This window comes from Acomys russatus, chromosome 3 (genome assembly GCF_903995435.1).
Source record: "Acomys russatus chromosome 3, mAcoRus1.1, whole genome shotgun sequence".
Taxonomy (NCBI): Eukaryota; Metazoa; Chordata; class Mammalia; order Rodentia; family Muridae; genus Acomys; species Acomys russatus.
The window spans coordinates 75756899-75776177 of NC_067139.1; the positions used below are offsets into that span (position 1 = coordinate 75756899).

The 19279-nt window shown below is 44.2% G+C and overlaps 1 protein-coding gene across 2 annotated transcripts; it reads right to left on the reverse strand.

Annotated features, from left to right (window-relative positions):
• Positions 1 to 790: 790 nt before the first annotated feature.
• Gnpnat1 (glucosamine-phosphate N-acetyltransferase 1) lies at positions 791 to 12001 on the reverse strand. 2 transcript variants are annotated; one of them, XM_051142932.1, is made up of 6 exons: positions 11837 to 11994; positions 7866 to 8033; positions 6486 to 6548; positions 4426 to 4553; positions 3507 to 3568; positions 791 to 1503 (listed from the first exon to the last, which is right to left on the reverse strand). In XM_051142932.1, exons 2-6 carry the CDS (start codon positions 8017 to 8019, stop codon positions 1356 to 1358), a joined length of 555 nt encoding a protein of 184 aa, XP_050998889.1. In that variant the 5' UTR covers positions 8020 to 8033; positions 11837 to 11994; the 3' UTR covers positions 791 to 1355. The 2 variants fall into 2 exon arrangements, with proteins under 2 accessions (XP_050998889.1, XP_050998890.1); XM_051142933.1 differs by lacking the exon at positions 6486 to 6548 and having other exon boundaries at positions 11837 to 12001.
• Positions 12002 to 19279: the final 7278 nt, after the last annotated feature.

Genomic DNA, 19279 nt, shown 5'->3' on the forward strand with positions numbered 1-19279 from the left:
CTGTCACAGTTAAAGCTGTTTCAAGTCCACTAGTGACTAGAGGGAAACCCAAATCCAATTGAAGAAATCCAAAAAAAAATACATAAAACTAGGTTGTTATGAGCCAGGTCTTGACCTAACAGACTGAAGCTGCCCGTGGGGGTGCAGGCTGTCACACCAGCTCTCAGGACACGCGTGGACGTGAACAGCCTATCTTCTACGGCCTGGGCTGCAGTCTCCCTACCTGAACAAACAAGAAAAACACAAGATTCTAACCCGAGAGATTGTTCATAGAAACAAATTTAATGTACCATGGAATGTGAAAGATTAGAACCATTATTAGTAGTAATTCTTCTTTTAAAAAATAAATAAAACAGGACAGTGATGAGAATAATAGTGCCGTTATAATCCCATCAATTAGAAAAGCTGCCGTCACGTTAGAGACGGAGCAGAGGCAGTACCACGTGTCTTGCATGACGCAGAGGGTTCAGGTGTGCGTGGTTCCACTAGAGCTGCTCACTCACTGATGGAAAGGACCCTAGGTCTCTGTGTCTGCCCTTGGGTAATTCTAACATCATTTGACAGATGAAATAGGTGGACTATACAAAACACTTAGTAGAATAGTTACTTAAGCTGTTTCACCTTGTTAAGAAGACTGTCCAAGTTGTGTGTAGTCTTTTTTGGTTTTTGGGGTGGTTTTTTTTGTGTGTGGTTTTGTGTGTGTGTGTGTGTGTGTGTGTGTGTGTGTTTTGAGACACGGTTTCTCTGTGTAGCCTTGGCTGTCCTGGACTTGCTTTGTAGACCAGGCTGTCCTGGAACTCACAGAGATCCACCTGCCTCTGCCTCCCGAGCACTGGGATTAAAGGCCTGCGCCACCACGCCCAGCGTTGTGTGTAGTATTAAGATCAACAATGTGCAAATATGTATCTGATTATAATAATAGAAGTGTCCAACTCCCTGTATTGTGAGAAATAGTCCACTTTGTCTATTCTGATGTATGAGACAAAAATAATTTTAGTGTGATAAACAGCCTTATTCAGTATATACATGTATTTAAGAATGAGCAGCACAGAGCAGACCTAACTCTTACTACCCAGATTCCTGACTACCAAGAAATCAAAACAAACTTTAGAAAAATACAATGCAAGAAAAGATTCAAGTCAAAAATATATTCCTTTGGTTAAAAATCATCCCTCTGTATGATCATTTGTACTCTACAAGCATGTTCAGTAGCCACAGGCGTCCTCTCCCGTCACTACTCTTACATGCTACAGCGGTTTTTCGGTCTAATAGTTACGGAGCTCACTTGGTTGCAGCAACAAAAATAAACTCTGGAACAGTAAAGCCTTGTAGCATTAACCTCTTGATGGTGGTTTTTAGTTTAGGTGTCTCCGACACATGTACTTTTCTTCAGATACTGTATAGCCAAACTTTTTGTAGAAATCAACATTTTGTGGTAGACATTCAAGTGTGATCTTGTAACAGTTCAGTTTCTTGCTTAGCAAAGTAAGAGTTGATAATAACCTGAAATTTTGAAGAGAGAAGTGTGGATGAGTCTTGATGATACGGAATATTAATCCAGTATAAGTTTAGATCATGGCCTTTTCAATAATATTCAGATAATTACATTGATAAGCGTTTAAATTGCTGAATCATTTTTATTTTGTTTCAAACATGTTAGTAGCCTTCAGCCTGTTAATAAATAACCCAGGCTACACCATCTCCTTATCATGGGAGGAGGAGCCCAAGTGTGGAGATGACAGGGCGGTTGGGTCATTCTCTCCTTTACGTGGACTCTGGGGTCTAACTGAGGCTTATACTGTAAGTGCAGACACCCTCTCAGCCATCTTATCAACCTCTAAACCTTTGTTTGGGAGGCTGGAAATATGGCTCCAGTTAAGAGCACTGCTGCTTTGAGGCCAGGGTTCAATTCCTAGCACCCACATGGCTACTAACTCTGTATCTCCAGTTGCAGGTGATGTGTTCTGGCTTCCTGGCCTGCACAGACACACGTGCAGGCCTAAGAGCTGGCTTAGCAAGTAAGAACACTGGCTGCTCTTGAATTTGTCTCCTGGTTTGGTTTCCAGTACCGACGTGTCAGCTCACAGCATTTATAACTGCTGTCCAGGGGCACCTGGTGACTACTGGCTTCTGATGGCACTAGGACACAGGCAGTGCACAGATAAACATGGATGCAAAATGTCCACACATGTGAAATAACACTTTAAGAAGAATTCATAGCTGGGCGTAGTGGCCCATGCCTTTAATCCCAGCACTCAGGAGACAAAGGCAGGTAGTTAGCTGTGAGTTTGAGGCCAGCCTGATGTACAAAGCGAGTTCCAGGACAGCCAAGGCTACACAGAGAAACCCTGTCTCAAAAAACCCCCCAGAAAAATTAAAAATTAAAATTAAAAACAATTCATGTATGAGCCTAGATATAGTGACACACAGTTATGACCCCATTGTTTGGGAAGTGAGAGAACTGCCTCGAGTTCAGGCAAGAAACTTCGCTACACAGCATGTTCGGGACAAGCATAGGCTCAGAGTGAGAGTGTAAAAAAATACCACGGGCTGAAAACAGCAGTGATGGGGTGCTTACCAAGCCTCTAGGTTCAATCCCCAATACTGGGGGCTGTGGAACCAAAACAGAGGGAAGGGGAAAAAAAAACCCTAAAAACTATCAAATTTGAAAACCATGGCCCATGTTATTTTTATGCAAGGTCTGACTAGCTGTGGTGACAGACCTGTACAAGTACCTAAGAGGTGAAAGGAGAGCAGGAAGATGTGGAATTAAGGTTGTCTTTTACTTTATAGCAACGTGAGACCTTACTCCAAAAAACAAAACCTCAAAATATCTTTGTTCCAAGGACTGGGGGTGTACCTGATTCTCCTACCTCATCTTCCTGTATGCCAATTTTATAGCTATGTGGCTTTCATGCTTGAATAAAGAATCCTTTATCATTCATGAAAAAGAAAACCGGCACCTTCTAAAAATTTAGGCATAATAGTAAAAACTGTTGTAGTTCAGATAGTCAAGTGTTCCAAACACCTAGGGTGCGACCTGAGACACGCCTGATGCTGACCTACTCAGTGCACTCATTAAAATGCAAAGGTTGTATTTAGAAGTGTAAGTTCTGCTTATTGGCAATAAACCTATGAAATATTAAGCATTCCCTTTGCTTTGCTTTTTAAGATGTGTGTATGCTAGCAGCATAACTCCCGTGGTAGAACAACTTGCTTAGCATATTAGAGTCAACAATGACACACACACACACACACACACACACACACACACACACACACACACACAGTTTGATTACATGTTACTCTCAGTAAGTATTTTCAATTCTCAAACTCTTGAGGTAAAACTAACAATATTGTATTCAGTTTTTTGTTAAATTCAGTCTCAGATACAGAGAATTAGTTCAGAATTAATGAAGGTTAGAAATAGCTTAAATCAGGAAAATGTTGGCAAGAATCCAAACTGACAGACCACCCAGTTTCCAGGGCTGTGTGGGCTTGCTTACAGTTTGCCAAGCTGCTTCCCTCTGCACTCGTCACTGACGACAACATCTTCCACTCTTCCTCTCTGCAAACAATTACAGTGGAACAGTATGAGCCTTCAGCCTGGTTTCCACTTGGTAATTAGTTGCTTTTTTGTTGAGGAAATGGGAAAACCAGCCTTGCCTTAATAGTTTTTAGCTACATCCTCAACTTTCCCTGTGCTGTTTAGAGCTCCAAATCCTTGTCACCTTGTCATAAACATAGTAGCTCCAACTTGTTGCTTAGTAGCAATTTACATCCAGCACATTCTCAATTTCAAGTGCAGAAACCAAAACTTGTAACCAACAGAGTAATTTTGGTTCTCTGTCCCCCCCTCCCTCCGTCCCCCCGTCGCTCTCTTGAGACAGGGTTTCTCTGTATAGCCCTGGTTATCCTAGACTTAAAAGTTGTAGACCAGGCTGGCCTCGAACTCACAGCAATCTGCCTGTCTCTGCCTCCCTGAGTGCTGGGATTAAGGGTGTGTGTTCCAGAGTAATTTCTAAACGCTCCTTTTTCCTATATTCAGAAAGACAGTGAGCTTTTTCCTATATTCAGAAAGACAGTGAGCGTGTGTGTCTGAGTGTGTGAATGGCTCGGGGTGGTGTTGGAGGTCAGGCTACACTGCGACAGTTCTCTCCCTCTACCACGTGGGTTCCAGGGCCAGGGTAGGCGGGCTTGCGGCAAACACCTTTTTACCCCTTGAGCCATCTGCTGGCTCTTCTATCTCACTGTCATTGGATTGTAACTTGTAGAGACCTCAGAAAAGTGTCCTCTGCTAAAGACTCCCTAATAAGCAATGAACAATTGGGGGAAAATTGATTTTGCTAATGAAGCTTCCAAGTTGGTTTCATTAGAAAACATGTATCTGTGACTTTCCTCACAGGCACTAATGTGAGCACATACCTTAGCACATGAGTGGATAAATTTATGTTCTATTATCAGAGTCGCTGTGGCAACAATTTGCCCTAGGGTCACATCTTCCACCACTGTGACATAGTAATCCCCGGACTTCTTCATATGCTCAAAAGACTCTGTGGAGATCCAAGAGCGTTAGACAGTAGGCAACTGTACCTGACTGAATTCAAGAAAGCACCAGGCTTACCTGACTTCATCTTTGAACAGTAAAGCTATTTTGCCACAGTGTTTTAGTTTCTAGTCAGTGAAGTAGATTGAGGATAATCCATCCATCCATCCATCCACGTCACTATGTTGCTCTGGCTGTCCTGGAACAGCCTATTCTGTTGCTCTGTAGATCAGACTGGTCTTGAACTCACAGAGATCTGCCTATCACTGCCCCCTAAGCTCTGGGATTAAGGATGTGCACCACTACAGCCAGCTAGTTTCTAGTTCTAAAAATACTACATTATTTAAAACATCAAGGAATTGAAATACCAATAGTCAGCATTGAGTGGTCCACACCTTTAAAGTCATGTTAGTACAGTATGGGATATAACCCAGGGGTAGAGTGCTTTCGGTGCCTAGAAACGTGCGCACACACAGTCTGCTAGCAAGTAACACTCAAGAATTTTGTTTCGTTTTTAAATATAAACACAGTATTACAGATTAAGTGGACATGTTGCCATGTGTGTGACTAATTAAAATGTCAGTATCTTCCTACTTAATTTACATTTATTCAAAACTAACACACACTAGGTACTAAAAAAAAAAAAGACAACTGTAGGGTGTTGGTTGTTTTGGGTTTTTTAAGACAGGTCTCTGTAGCCCTGACTGTCCTGGACTCACTTTGTAGACCAGGCTGGCCTCAAATCAGAGATCCCCCTGCCTCCCAAGTGCTGAGATTAAAGGCGTAGGCCACCACCGCCCAGCCAAAAACTACATATTTTTATAAGCATATCTACAATTCATAGTCTTAGTTTAAAAATATTTTGACAAAACAGTTTTGTTTTTTTTCTAATGTTTCATCATTACATATTTGTTCTTTTAGAAATAAGCTCTTTGTTTGCTATGAAAGCACCTGACAAAGATGAGAGATAAGGCCCCACTTCAGTACTTTTTCCAGAGTCATACAACAAAAGCAAAGCACGTTCCCTCCAGTAATGTTTGGCACTTTATATAGCTGGGAAAAGCAGCACTTTTTCATCTAATCTGGTACACATACAAAGAAAGAAAAGGAGCCAAGTTCTGTGACTCTCGGGCATTGTTTCTTCTGAAGTCCCACTCCATATAGATCTGAAGTAGGGAAAAAAATAGCCCAATGAAGGAAAATAAACAGAGCTACAGAGTATTACTCGTCATTCTCAGCCTGGCTGGAGAAGTTACCTGCTGAAGGAAATGAACTAACAGGGAATGAGAGGGCTGTGAGGACACTGCTAACCTAAGGCCGCTCCATCCTTTCCTGCCGGTAACTAACCGTGATCTGGAATATGACTGGTTCTTTCTGGAAACCCATTTTCTCGTGTCTCAGAAGGGGAAGGGGACTGTTAGAATAACCTCAAATTTCAACATAAAAGAAAATCAATGATTAAGAACGAAAGAGGGCGTGTGTGGTGGCACACGCCTTTAATCCCAGCAGACGCAGGCGGATCTCTGAGTACAAAGCAAGTCCAGGACAGCCAAGGCTACACAGAGAAACCCTGTCTTGGAAAAAAAAAAAAAAAAGAACAAAAGCAGAGTAGGAGCCGGGCTGGCGGCGCTAGCCTGTAATCCTAGCACTCGGGAGGCAGGAGGTGAGCCCAGGACAGCCAGGGCTACACAGAGAAACCCTGTCTCAAAACAACAACAACCCCAAAACAGAATAGGAACATAAACTTTAATTTGGTAATGAAGTTTCTGTGCTCAACATAAGCACACAGGTTATACTACAACAAAGGAAAAACAACTGTAAACACTAAGTTACTGTGTAAGACATCTGGGTTCTGCAGTGAGGTGGCTAGTTCATGACTTCCAGCTACTTGAGTTCTCAACAGTTCTATGTGACCAGACCAGGTACCCGTGGTACTTACTCATGAACTGCTCAGGGCTGACGACGCCAGTCTCCGTCAACTGACCCAGTACCTTAAAAAAGCCTAGTTTAAAACATTTCAAGTCAGAAGAAACGAAAAAGAAAGATTAAAATGTGGAAAGCAGCAAAATGTTCACTGGGTGGGTTAAAGGAAATTACTTTTTCACAGCTCCACAATCATGTTTCATTATCATCTTTAAACAAAACAAGCCAATTCCCAGCAGATTCTGCTGTGTGCATTCATTGTACATTGTCCTGCATACATAAGACATTTTTCATACAAGTACTGCCATATTTTAAATCTTTAAACTGCAATCTACTCCTTTTTATAATCAGAAAAGCAAATGACAGCCTTCAACATTTCCTGCATCTACTTTTCAGGTAGCGCAGACCCCATATCAGTAATTATAGAACCAGTATGTATATTAAGTGCTGTTTAAGTTTATGTAAGGGCATCACATTTTCCTAATACACGTTTAAGGAGCAAGAGTCTCACCTCCACCAAATGCATAGAACACTGTTGAGACAGCCGTTTGAGTTTCTAATTTCACCACTGTTAATGCTGCCCGGCATGATGACAGACCTTTAAAAGTCCCAGCACTAAGGACGTAGAGGCAGGTGGATCTCTCTGAGTTCCAGGACAGCCAACGCTACAAAGATCCTGTCTCAAAACACACTAGCTGCTAACATACATTTAGAACTTTGAGTCTTTTTGTTTTTTTGTTTCGTTTTTCGAGACAGTGTCCCTCTGTGTCTCCAAGGCTGTCCTGGACTCACTTTGTAGACCCGCCTGCCTCCCGAGTGCTGGGATTACAGGCATGCGCCACCACGCCTGGCTAGAACTTTGAGTCTTAATTTTTCTACATGCAGTAATTCTGACCAGTTATTTTCTTCAAATACCTAGAAGAATATAGTGAGGTAAAATGTTGATTTTATTACCAAAGTTTCAGAAAATTATTTTGGATATTAAAAAATTACATTGGACTAAATAAAATCCCTTCAGTTTTTCCAAGGAATGTTATTTCTGCCTATCTAACTTCTTGGAGAAAACTCTCCTGTGTGTTTACATTGGAACTTCATTTTTGTTTTAGAGACATCCTTTTAGAAGGAGTACTGTTGTGTTTAAGTGCATCATAGTAATATTTGGTTAGCCCTGATACATACCTGTTACAGTTGGTGCTTTAGTCACCAAGTACAGAAATCAAGTGCTATTGTAAGTCAGCATCAGGCTTATGAAGAAAGCAACATTTTTTGCCTCGAACTCACAGAGATCCACCTGCCTCTGCCTCCCGAGTGCTGGGATTAAAGGCGTGCGCCACCACACCCAGCCCAAAAGCAACAAATTCTAGCCAGGGTTTGCAAACTAAAGTTGGGCTCATACCTTTATTCAAGTCGGCAGTACAAAGAGGCCGCAAAACCAAGCCTTCTCCAGGATGCGTTGGGGAGATGGCCGGAGAAAACGTGACTGTATTTTCGCTCCAGTCAACATCTCTGAGCAGGCTTGGGTCAAACATAGGAGTGTCATCAGGTTTCATTTTCCCAGTAAAGCCTAAAAGTTTAAAGGTTACGAGGCCTTACTTATTAATAAAAGGAAAAATGTGCTTCATGAGAAACTTAATTTCATCATATAAATGGATTCTATAACATTTGAGCTATTTTACGTTAGCTACGTACAGCCTCTAACTGTGAACATTTTTCCTATCAGATGGAGATTGTGTTGAGTGGTAAAATTAGCAAGTTAAACAAAAATAAAACTTTTAAGTGGCATTCTCTAGCAGGGCATGGAGAGGCCTTGTCCTTGTGGGCTGGTGCTGTGCCCTGGCACCTGTGGGTGCTCCTGTTACAGTTATAGCCGTGCACTTCAGTAGCAGGCTCAGGAATGACTTGGTGCCCCCGTCACTGAAGGCTCAACCGAACCTGAACACGTGAGCGGAGCGTGCGTGCTTTGTATGACCCACAGACAAGACATCTGGGCTCCGCAGATTACGTCACTATTCTCAGCATTCACAATGGTATTTGATCTTAGCTACGAGAGAGACTGGTTTGGTTTTCATGGTAGGTTTTCTAAAAACCCATGTTAGTTGCTTCTATGCAGTTTAAGAATAACCAGTGGGATTTGTTTTCATGCTGTGCACCAGACACAGTGGTAATCCCACAACTTTAGGCACCCAATGAAGAAGTGTTTTAGGCCAGCCTGGGTTACACTGTGGAATACTGTCGTAAAACACACATATGATCAATGTGATATGAAACCCTATCTCAAAAAAAAAAAAGTTTTAAGTCATAAATAATTTTAGCCCATTACTAGTAGTTTTAGTTTCCTGTACATTTCTTTAACTAGATGGTCCTGTTCTGTGACTGATCATAGCATATGGACTACTGGTTAGTTCCACAAGCAATAAAAGACGTGTCGTGATTTGTCCCTACCTTACAGACGACAAGTAGACAAAGGAACTGGCTCAGGCTCCAGGCCAATGAGGATAACAAGGCAGCGTGGCTTAACACTCTGAAGTTCTAGCAATTTCTTAATAGTGAGCACTGCATTTTCACTGTGCACGTTACCACAGGTTCATCATTGATTCTGCTAGGCAGAATGACGTCATCTGTTTAACTACTAAGCTAATTTAGCTGAATCCCTATACTCGACTGTTGTATGAAAGTTAAAAAATTAAAACACCACTTGGAATCTCAATTTTGGAAATGAGAATATCAGACTAATCAAAAATGTATAAAAACATTCTGGGTAGAAATAAGAACCCAATGTCCAGGTACCAAGAAAAGACTATCATGTTGTTTTAATGAACTGTTTACAAAACAGGCAGCTACATTTGGGTTCACCTGAACTCACTCTTCAAACAGTGACACCTATTTTCCCAACTAGGATGTTTGGAAAGGGCAAGCAAGATGTGACCGATACGAAATCCTTAAAGGCTTTTAAAGAACTCATGGGTTCTAAATAATCAGTTTACAAGAGAACCCTGAAGGGCTCCCAGATGAAGCTGCACCTTCACTAAACTGCAGAGCTGATGTTCAGTGTGCAGTTTTACAAAGTAAAACCTGCGGCCTCCAGGGAACCGTACACATGGAGATTCTTAGGGGGGGGGGCTGCCCAGGGAAGGCCAGAGAGCTGTGCCCCTTCCCTCACGGCCCCCCTTTACCCATTGCTAACTAAGCTAGTCTACCACCCACGCTGAAAAGGCCGTTTTAGATAAGCCATCCTCTGGCAAAGGTCAGAACTCAAGGGGCAAGCAGAAAAAAGGCCACAGTCACTTCTAGCTACGTTCCACTGGTCAGCCACCCATGTCCAGTGAGTGTGTGAGGAAGTGCATTATTCACAAGAAAGCCACATACATAATGAAGGAAAAAAGAACTAAACGAATGAAGGATCATCACTTTCTAGGAGCAGGGTTTTATGTGGCTTGGGTTGGCCTCTTTTCTGCTGTATGTGTGCATTTATGTGGGTATGTTTGCATGTATGTGTACACGTGTGTGCCTAGAGCTGTGGAGACCCCAGGTTGACATCAGGTGTCTTCCTTGATCACGCTACTCTTTGTATACTGAAAGCAGTTTCGCCCCAAACCCAAAGCTCACTTTTTAGGTTTGTATGAACAGCCAGTTTACTCAAAGGACTTGTCTGTCTCCTGATGGTGGGTTACAGATGGACCACCAAGCCACCCTCCTCCTTCACATGGGTTCTGCCCTCGGCCTTGCACCACCACCTCCCAAGCCTACCCTCAGCTCTGGATTCTCCTGTGTCCCTGTCCCCATGCTGAGTACAGGTGTGTCCTCCCCACCTACCACACTGGACTCCTTAAGCAACTTTAGATCAGTTTCTAGCATTCATTACTAAACAGATGAGGACAGGCATAGGTCTGGCTAAACACAAAGGATCTAATTAAGAGTCTTTTAAAATAAGATATATAAAACCAAAAGGGAACAAGCCTACCTTCCTAGTCATAAAGATATGATTTATGGTGCTGACAGAGGTCATGCCTCATTACAAGCTAATAAAAATTTAGGCGAGGTGGCAGAAACCTATGATCCAGTGCTAGGCAGGCCAAGGCACAAACAAGGCCAGCAGGCTACCCAGTCAGTCACCTCTATCTCAAACACACACACACACACACACACACACACACAAAACTAATTATGGGAATAAGGTACGCCCCCACCCCGCACTGGATGCGTCAAGTTCAAGGCCAGTCCCAGCTACCCAGGCTCTATCTTATCAAAGCAATTCTTCCTTCTGCAGCACTTAAAGGTCATCACTAGCAACTTTCTAAAAGTTCAGTTCCGTGACTAGAATATGTGAAATGTAAATGTTTAACTCAAAGCACCTCTCCCCATCCTGTAGGTTTAACTACTAAATTAGCATCCACCTACAAGGCATGTGTGTTGCTCAGGCCCCAGCCCAGGAAACCTCTAGTCAGTGAATAATGAATGAGGTATCCAGCAATCACATTGAAGAACACATAAGCCATACACCAAGTTTGGTTTTCCAGCCTCTTAATGGGATAGGATACACATGGGAATGCAGCTGCTTCTAGAAAAACAAGGAAGCAACAAGTAGGGAAATTTGCTACACATGATCTCCAGCCAAATCAAAATTGCTGTGCTGGATGACAGGTAGGTAGCTAGGTGGGTAAGTAGCTCGATTCATCTTGAAGTGTAACGGTCTACACCGTCTGACTATCCCCAGTCTAGTTGGATAGTTGGAACGCGGAGCTCCCAAGGCTAGACTACTAAAGGTAATAATGCATGATCAAATGAGTGCCCTGTGATGAGGAGCCTCTCATTTTCCCGCTGAGCTCTACAGGCAAAAGAAAGTCAACAGATGACAATATGTGCATCATGATACCCGTTTCAACCGTACGAATCCTGCCTTTAAAATGTAACAATTTCTTGAGACCCACTCTTGGACTAATTCGGGGCGATTATCCCAACAATCGACATTTCATGTTTGCCTTACATAAACATACGATAGAACAGTCGGCGTTTCTAGGGGCTCAAGTTCCAGGTCCCCTCACCCCAGATTTTATACATTCTGCGCAGGTGGGGCTCTTTAGAGCCAGAGCGCGCCTTCAGCGGCTCTGACCGCTGGACCGGTAAAAGGAAAGCCAAGGTTCCCGCCCTTTCACTGAGACCCCGGCAGACAGCGTGAGGACCGTCCCCAAGTCCCACCCCACGGACACTGTGGTCCCTAGGCCCTCCAAGGCTCTGGGCGAGCGGACCACCGGGCACCATGTTCAGCTGCCCGGCTCCTGGGCAGGGGCGTCCGGGCCTCCGCGATCCGCAGCCTCCAGGTGGTCCCAAGCCCGCCCGGCCTCGCGTCCCAACCCCAGGCCGCCTCACCGCGCCACCGCACCCGCACAGTCCACGCTCCCCTACCGGCGCGTCAGTCTCCCGGCCGGTCACAGCGCCGCATCCGGATCCGGCTGCAGCTCCAGCCCCACCTCCTCCTGCACCCCCTGCGCCGCAGCCGGAACCGCCGGGCCTAACGTGGCCAGACCAACGCCTCCGCCCTGCCCCGCCCTCCAGCACCGCTGCGCACGCGGGGGCCCAGCCACGCACGCCGCCCCGGGGCTCCGAGGGAGAGGAGGGGCGGGGCTCCGGAGAGCAAGCGGAGTTCGGAGGGGCGGGGCTTCAGGAGGGGCGGGGCTCCGGGGAGCAAACGGAGTGGGGAGGGGCGGGGCGGGGCTTCTGGAACCTCTAGGTAATTCCAGGACACAGGGCAAGTACCAGGGGCAAGGCTTGCTTCACCAGTTTACCTTCCAGGCGTGGCTCTTGCTCGCTGGCCCCATGTGCCACTGCCATTCTCATGCCTTACCTGAAAATAAATTCGTAGGAGTATAAGCAGGGTATTGCCATGACCAGGGTGGGTCTCTGATTCTCGGAGCTCTAAGGCCCCTTCCTTAATCAGGACTTGATTACTCACTGGTGATTATGGCTTCTGACTCCCAAATGTCTGAGACGCGGCTGTGTTCCTGTCTTCAAGAAACTGAGCTGGAGCCACTCATCTTCCCCCGTCTGAACTATTCTTTTAGTTCTCCCTTCTTTCTCTTGCTTTCCCTCTGTCTTTCTTTCTTTCTTCCTTTCTTGTTTTGTTTTGTTTTTGAGGCAGAGTTTCTCTGTGGCCTTAGCTGTCCTAGACTCACTTTGTAGACCAGGCTGGTCTGTCTGAAACTCAGAGATCCGCCTGCCTCTGCTTTCTGCCTCTGCCTCTCAGAGCCTGCACCCTCTCTTAGGAAAAAAAAGAAAGAAATAGCTGGCATGGGGTGCACGCCTTTCAATCCAGCACTAGGGAGGCAGAGGCATTGAGAATCTCTGTTGAGTTTGAGGCCAGCCTGCCCTATGTCATGAGTTCCTGGACAGCCAAGGATATGTAGAGCGATCCTGTTTTACAAACACACACAATAGGAAAGAGAGGAAATGTCTTGAAAATACCAACAGACCATTTGATTTCCATCTCTGAACTCCTTCTGATATTTAACAATTTTTAAATTGCTCACCACATTATATTGCTTATTTTAAAACTTGAAACATTAAAGAAATACAGAATAAAAAGTAATCTCTCACGGCGGGCGTGGTGGCGCACATCTTTAATCCCAGCACTCGGGAGGCAGAGGCAGGTGGATCGCTGTGAGTTCGAGGCCAGCCTGGTCTACAAAGTGAGTCCAGGACAGCCAAGGCTACATAGAGAAACCCTGTCTCGAAAAACCAAAAAAGAAAAAAAGAAAAAAAAGTAATCTCTCCCTATAATTCCACCTGCAGGTTTAAGATTATGTTAATAGCTTGGTAGATATTTCTTCAGATTGCTTGAGTTTCCATTTAGCTTGTGAACAAATTTGTTTAAGTGGCATAGCTTCCTTATCTGGTGGGGTATCTGGCGCCTCATCTGACACTTTGAGGGCTTAATAAAATAGTACATGTGAAACATTTAACGTATCTCCTGGCCTATAATATGTGCTTAAAATGCTAGTTTTTGTACATATATTTGTGTGTGCAAAGAATAAACTACAGTATGGTAAAACAACAAACATCTACCCAAATTCCAGTGCAACAAAACTTTGTTTCTTCACTGATTGCACTTCTTTCACAGAATGGCAGCATAATTTCTCCACGCAATCCCACAGGGACCCAGGCCCCCCAGGCATTAAAAAAACTTGGAAATACATGATGTCTTTAATGAAAAGAGGCTAGAAAAACCACAGGCAGACTTTTGCTGATTTAACCCAAGGTTAATGTTCCCCTCACAATCGACTGGCCATAGCTAGTAACTACAGCCTTGCCTAAAACTACTAGCTTGCTGCCAAATGCATAGCTTGCCATGTCTTTTACAACCAATCCCCTGCCTCTTTTACTCAGGATGATACAATACATGTAAACTGTGTGCCAAGTTTTCTCATTTTTCCAAACTCGCAGCACACCGTGGACATCTCCCCATGCCGATGCAGCCGTTTACCCTGCGGCAACTTGTGGAGCTCGCTCTCTCCCCGTCGTCAAGTGTCATTGGGATAATGTAAAAAAAAAATTAGCTAAGGTTTTTCTTCATAGGCTTTGTTAGATTGTGAAAAGATCAGAAACAGATCACTTTATAAGTTATTTTCTATTAGGAGGTGATAAATGTTTTAGTTTTTAAAAATATTAAGAAAAGGCCAGTTGTAGGAGTGCACACCTCTAATCCCAGCACTAAGGAGGCAGAGGCAGATGGACATAGAGAGACTCTGTCATGAAAAACCAAAATAAATAAATAAATAACATCTATAAAATGTTATCTTTTTGTTGTTTTTCCAAGACAGGATTTCCCTTGTATCCCTGGCTGTCCTGGAACTCGTTTTGTAGACCAGGCTGGCCTCATACTCTGAGATCTGCCTGCCTCTGTCTCCCATGCATGCTGGGACTAAAGCCCAGCTAAACTTCCCGATTTTTTTAATCAGCTGATCTCCCCAAAAACAATACTTTGTTTGTTTCTCTAATTCTTACTAGCTGGCAACCACTCTTGCTGCTTTTCAGAACATACTTACTATATATATGCTGGAATTAGCTTTCTAAATATTATATATATATATATATATATGTGTGTGTGTGTGTGTGTGTGTGTGTGTGTGTGTGTGTGTGTGTGTTTGTTTGTTTTGTTTTGAGGCAGGGTTTCTCTGTGTAGCCTTGGCTGTCCCAGACTTGCTTTGTAGACCAGGCTGGCCTTGAACTAACAAAGATCGGCCTGCCTCTGCGTCCCTGAGTGCTGGGCTTACAGGTATGCGCCACCATACCCAGCTATTTGCTATATTCTTAATCCACTTTTTAAAAATGGTATATTTCTATAATATCCTTTAAAGTGGTTAAATATATGGCGCTGGAGAGATGGCTCAGTGTTTAAGAGCACTGTCTGTTCTTCCAAAGGTCCTGAGTTCAATTCCCATCAACCACATGGTGGCTCACAACCATCTGTAGTAGGATCTGGGTGCCCTCTTCTGGCATGCAGGTGTACATGCATATAGGTCATTCATACACTAATAAATCTTTAAAAAAATTAAAATAAAAAATAAAGTGATTCAATATATAATAAATTCTCTATAAAAATATAGAGAAGTTAAACTGCATTGTTTTACTTATTTACCTTTATTTTATCTTATATTTATCTTTATTTTATGTGTATGACCGTTCTGCCTGCCAGTATGTCCATGTACCATGGACATGCCTAGTCCCCACAGAAGCTCCCCACAGAAGCCAGAGGAGGGCCTGGGTCCCCTGGGACTGGAGTTACAGATGGTTGTGAGCTGCCATGTCATGCTGGGAGTTGAACCTGAGTCCTTTGGAAGAACAGCCAGTGCTCCTAGCTGCTGAGCTATCTCTCCAGCCCCTTGATGACTTTGTTGCAAATATTCATGTCTTCTAATTATTTTGGTTGTTTGGGTTTATTTTGTTTTGTTGGTTTTTCCAGACAACGTTTTTCTGTTTAGCCCTGGCTGTCCTGCAACTCACTTGGTAGAGGAGGCTGGCCTCAAACTCAGAGATCCACCTACCTCTGCCTCTGCCTCCCAAGTGCTGGGATTAAAAGTGTACACTACCACTTGGCTTCTACTCTGTTTGTTTTTAAGTAAGGACTTGCTGCTGGTTGTTGGTAGTGCACACTTTTAATCCTAGCACTTGGGAGGCAGAGACAGGCAGATCTCCAGGTTTGAGGCCAGCCTGGTCTACATAGTGAGTGCCAAGACAGCAAGGGCTACACAGAGAAACCCTGTCTTGAAAGACCAAAACTGAAAAATAATAAATAAATAAATAAATAAATAATATAACTCTGGCTGCTCTGGAGTTTGCTACTTAGCCCAGACTGGTCCTGGGATCACAGTCACATGCCGCCACGCCTGACTTCATTTCAGAAACTCATACCAAGCTGAGTTCTCTCTCTCTCACTCTCTCTCTCTCTCTCTCTCTCTCCCTGTGTGTGTGTGTGTGTGTGTGTGTGTGTGTGTGTGTGTTCTATGTGACTATGCACAGGCGTCTGTATGTATGGAGAGCATGGGTTGACATCAAATGTCTTACTCAATGACCTCTACCTTATTTTTTGAGACAGGGTCTCACTGCACCTGGAACTCAGTGATCGGCTAGGCCAGTGAGCTCTGAGGACCCACCTGGTTCTGCCTCCCAGCCCTGGACTCCAGATGCTCATCGCCACGCATGGTTCCTTCAGTGGGTGCTAGTGATCCACGCTTGGTCCTCATGCTCACACAGTACTAATGGAGTCCTCCTGCTGAGTCTCATAAGGCTTTACTGTGCAGCCGGGCGTGGTGGCGCACACCTTTAACCCCAGCACTTGGGAGGCAGAGGCAGGCAGATCACTGTGAGTTCGAGGCCAGCCTGGTCTACAAAGCAAATCCAGAACAGCCAAGGCTACACAGGGAAACCCTGTCGCAACGCCCCCCCTAAAAAAGAATACATTTATTTGCTGTGTGGTGGTGTTGCAAGCCTTTAATCCCAGTACTTAGGGGGCAGGGGCAGGTAGATCTCTGAGTTTGAGGCCAGCCAGGTCTACAAAGAGTGTTCCAGGACAGCCAGGGCTACACAAAGAAACCCTGTCTTGAAAAACATGTGTGTATGTGTGTGTTTGTGTGTGTATAATACATACATACATACATACACATTTATATTTATAAGCAGTGAGTTACAAGCCGGGCAGTGGTGGCGCACGCCTTTAATCCCAACACTCAAGAGGCAGAGGCAGGTGGATTACTGTGAGTTCGAGACCAGCCTGGTCTACAAAGTAAGTCCAGGACAGTCAAGGCTACATAGAGAAACCCTGTCTCAAAAAAAAAAAACCCCAAAACCAAAATAAACAAAACATAAACACAAGGGGTTTAAACAGCTGTTTCCTTGAGGTGATCTCTCAAGTTATTGGACACTTTGAACAGAAAACTCTCTTATTCACATATTTATGATTCTTCTACTTAAAAATCTTTCTTTTATTATTTGATTTCTGTTGTCATAGAAATCAGCTATATCACACAAACATTTTGGTAACTTCTATCATGTTTTGGCTAAAATGACTAAGAGTCTCAAAAGCCAGATGCTGATGATTGAAGGAGAAAATGAGGTCAGCCTGGGCAGAGCACCAAGTGTTTGCTCAGCTCTCGTGGGGCTATCCTGTGGAGATGCTCCCAGATGCACAGGGAATGTCACAGAAAGACCAGTCCTTTAGAATGCCTCAGTGCTCAAGGGAAATGGTGGCAGGCTGGTCACTTAATGAGGAAGAACTCTTGTCACAGACATGTATGTCACCTGTTAGTTACCCAACAAAACACACTTCTTGTTGAGGCACGTGGATGTAGCTTAGTAAGAAAAGGAGGGCCTGGCTCCATCCCCAGCACGACGGGGGTGGAGAATATGAGAGTATACAGACAGGTTGAACTTCATGACGTCAGTAACACTAAAATCCTGTTCTGTTTTCATTACACAGTTTACCCTAATTAGAATCTGTTTTGTATGAGGAAGGAACAGTTACTGCACCAAGCCACCATCTGGCTGTGGGCAGTTTTAGGGTTGAGGACTGAATGGTTTTCATTGGCAGGACAGACTTTGATGTCAAACAGAGGAAACAGATGACCTCGTGGTGATCAAAGGTCATCCAAACGCCCTTGAGAAGAAAAGCGGTTTCTGCCTCTGAACCTCACTTTGCCCCCTCATTTGAAACATGGAGATAAAGTCTATCTTCTTCTGTATTTACCGGCAGATTCACAAGAACACAGATCTAGTCTTTCTAAGCTTGAGCCAAAGGAGAAAACACAGACTAATAAAGGAAGCCTATGGGTTCTCTTGGGTGGAAAGGTCAATTTCTGAAGCTCCTCCGACGGGGAACTCTCTTCCTTGTCTACACGAGATTCCTAGCACCGCCCTGCAACCGTCTCTCTTCAGCCATCTTTCATCCTATGGTGCTAAAGCCGGCGCGAGAAGCCAACCGTCCTAAGAGCAGTAAAGACAGGCGCAGTCTGGCCCCGGAAACGTGCGCTGGGTGATGAAGAAGTTACCAGATACTAGGCACTGCAACATGAGCCAGCGGCAGAGGCTTGGCAGCTAACATGCATCGGGCCCTGGTTTGATCTCAGCACTAGAGGAAACACCAAAAAGTGTGGAGAAGTACCAGATACTATGAGAGATTTCAAAAGGCAACATGAAACCGAATGTGGAGGGCCACAGCGGGCTTTAGCGATGTCAGAGTCAGAAGCCAGGTGGCACGTGCCTGGAATCCCAGTACTCTGATGGTAGAAGCAAAGGCTCAGATGTTCAAAACCAGAGGTATGTGAAAACCTGTCACAAAAGAGTGAGAGAGCTAAACAGGAAAATGAGCCTGCTAAGGATATTCCTTACAGCTCCTTATGGACCTGAGAAGAGGGTAGTTTAGACAGGGAACGGGGGAAATCTGCATTAATTTTAAAGTACTGAAAGGAAAAGCAACATGGCTGCCTTGCAGGTCCAGATCCAGATTGCATAGAATTGATCGTTGGTGTTTATTCTGAGGTTAATGGAAATCACTGAAACCTCTGCTTTCTTGCTTTGATGTGACTGTTTATGTCTGTTTATGTGTGTATGTATGTGGGGGGGGGGGTTACTGTAGGCATAAGGTTATTGAATAATTCAAATGCTGATTTCTTTACCCTCCAATATCTGGTTGCAGTCCTTGTTCTGAGAATCTCCTATCTCAATGTTGTATAAACACTGTTCCCCAGTTGTCCCCTGATATGCCAATAAAGCAGCTGACAGCCAATCACTGAGCATGGGAAAGAATAGGGCTGGACTTCCTGCACCCAGGGAAGGAGGGGCTAGAGGAGGAAGTAAGGAACTGAGCCATGGGAGCGGTCCAAGTGAGATCAGGGGAGGAGCTGGATCAGGAAAGCTACAAAGTGCACATATCTCTGAGATGTATGTTGGGAGGAAAACATTAGCGTAGAGAGTTAAGAATAGATTAATAACTGCTCAGTTATTGTGTTGTGAAGCTTATTATTAAACACCTAGACTCCACATACATATACAAATGCACACACATACATACATACACACAGATATACAGAAACATACAGGAAAAATACGGTATTGGAGTCAGGCAGGACTTTTTTTTTTTTTTTGAGACACTATCATGACATAGCCCAAGTTGGTCTCAGATTCCCTGTGCAGCCCAAGACAACCTCATACTAAAGATCTTTTTTGTTTTGTTTTGTTTTGTTTTTCAAGACAGGGTTTCTCTGTGTAGCCTTGGCTGTCCTGGACTTGCTTTGTAGACCAGGCTGGCTTCAAACTCACAGC

What these genes read in the sequence shown, in the direction of transcription:
- Gnpnat1 (XM_051142932.1), bottom strand. Translation starts at nt 8,019, where the DNA reads ATGAAACCTGATGACACTCCTATGTTTGACCCAAGCCTGCTCAGAGAT. An exon ending in TACTGCCGACTTGAATAAAG is followed by an intron (nt 6,549 to 7,865) that starts GTATGAGCCCAA and finishes GTTTTAAACTAG; the next exon opens with GCTTTTTTAAGGTACTGGGT. An exon ending in CAGCCCTGAGCAGTTCATGA is followed by an intron (nt 4,554 to 6,485) that starts GTAAGTACCACG and finishes GGATCTCCACAG; the next exon opens with AGTCTTTTGAGCATATGAAG.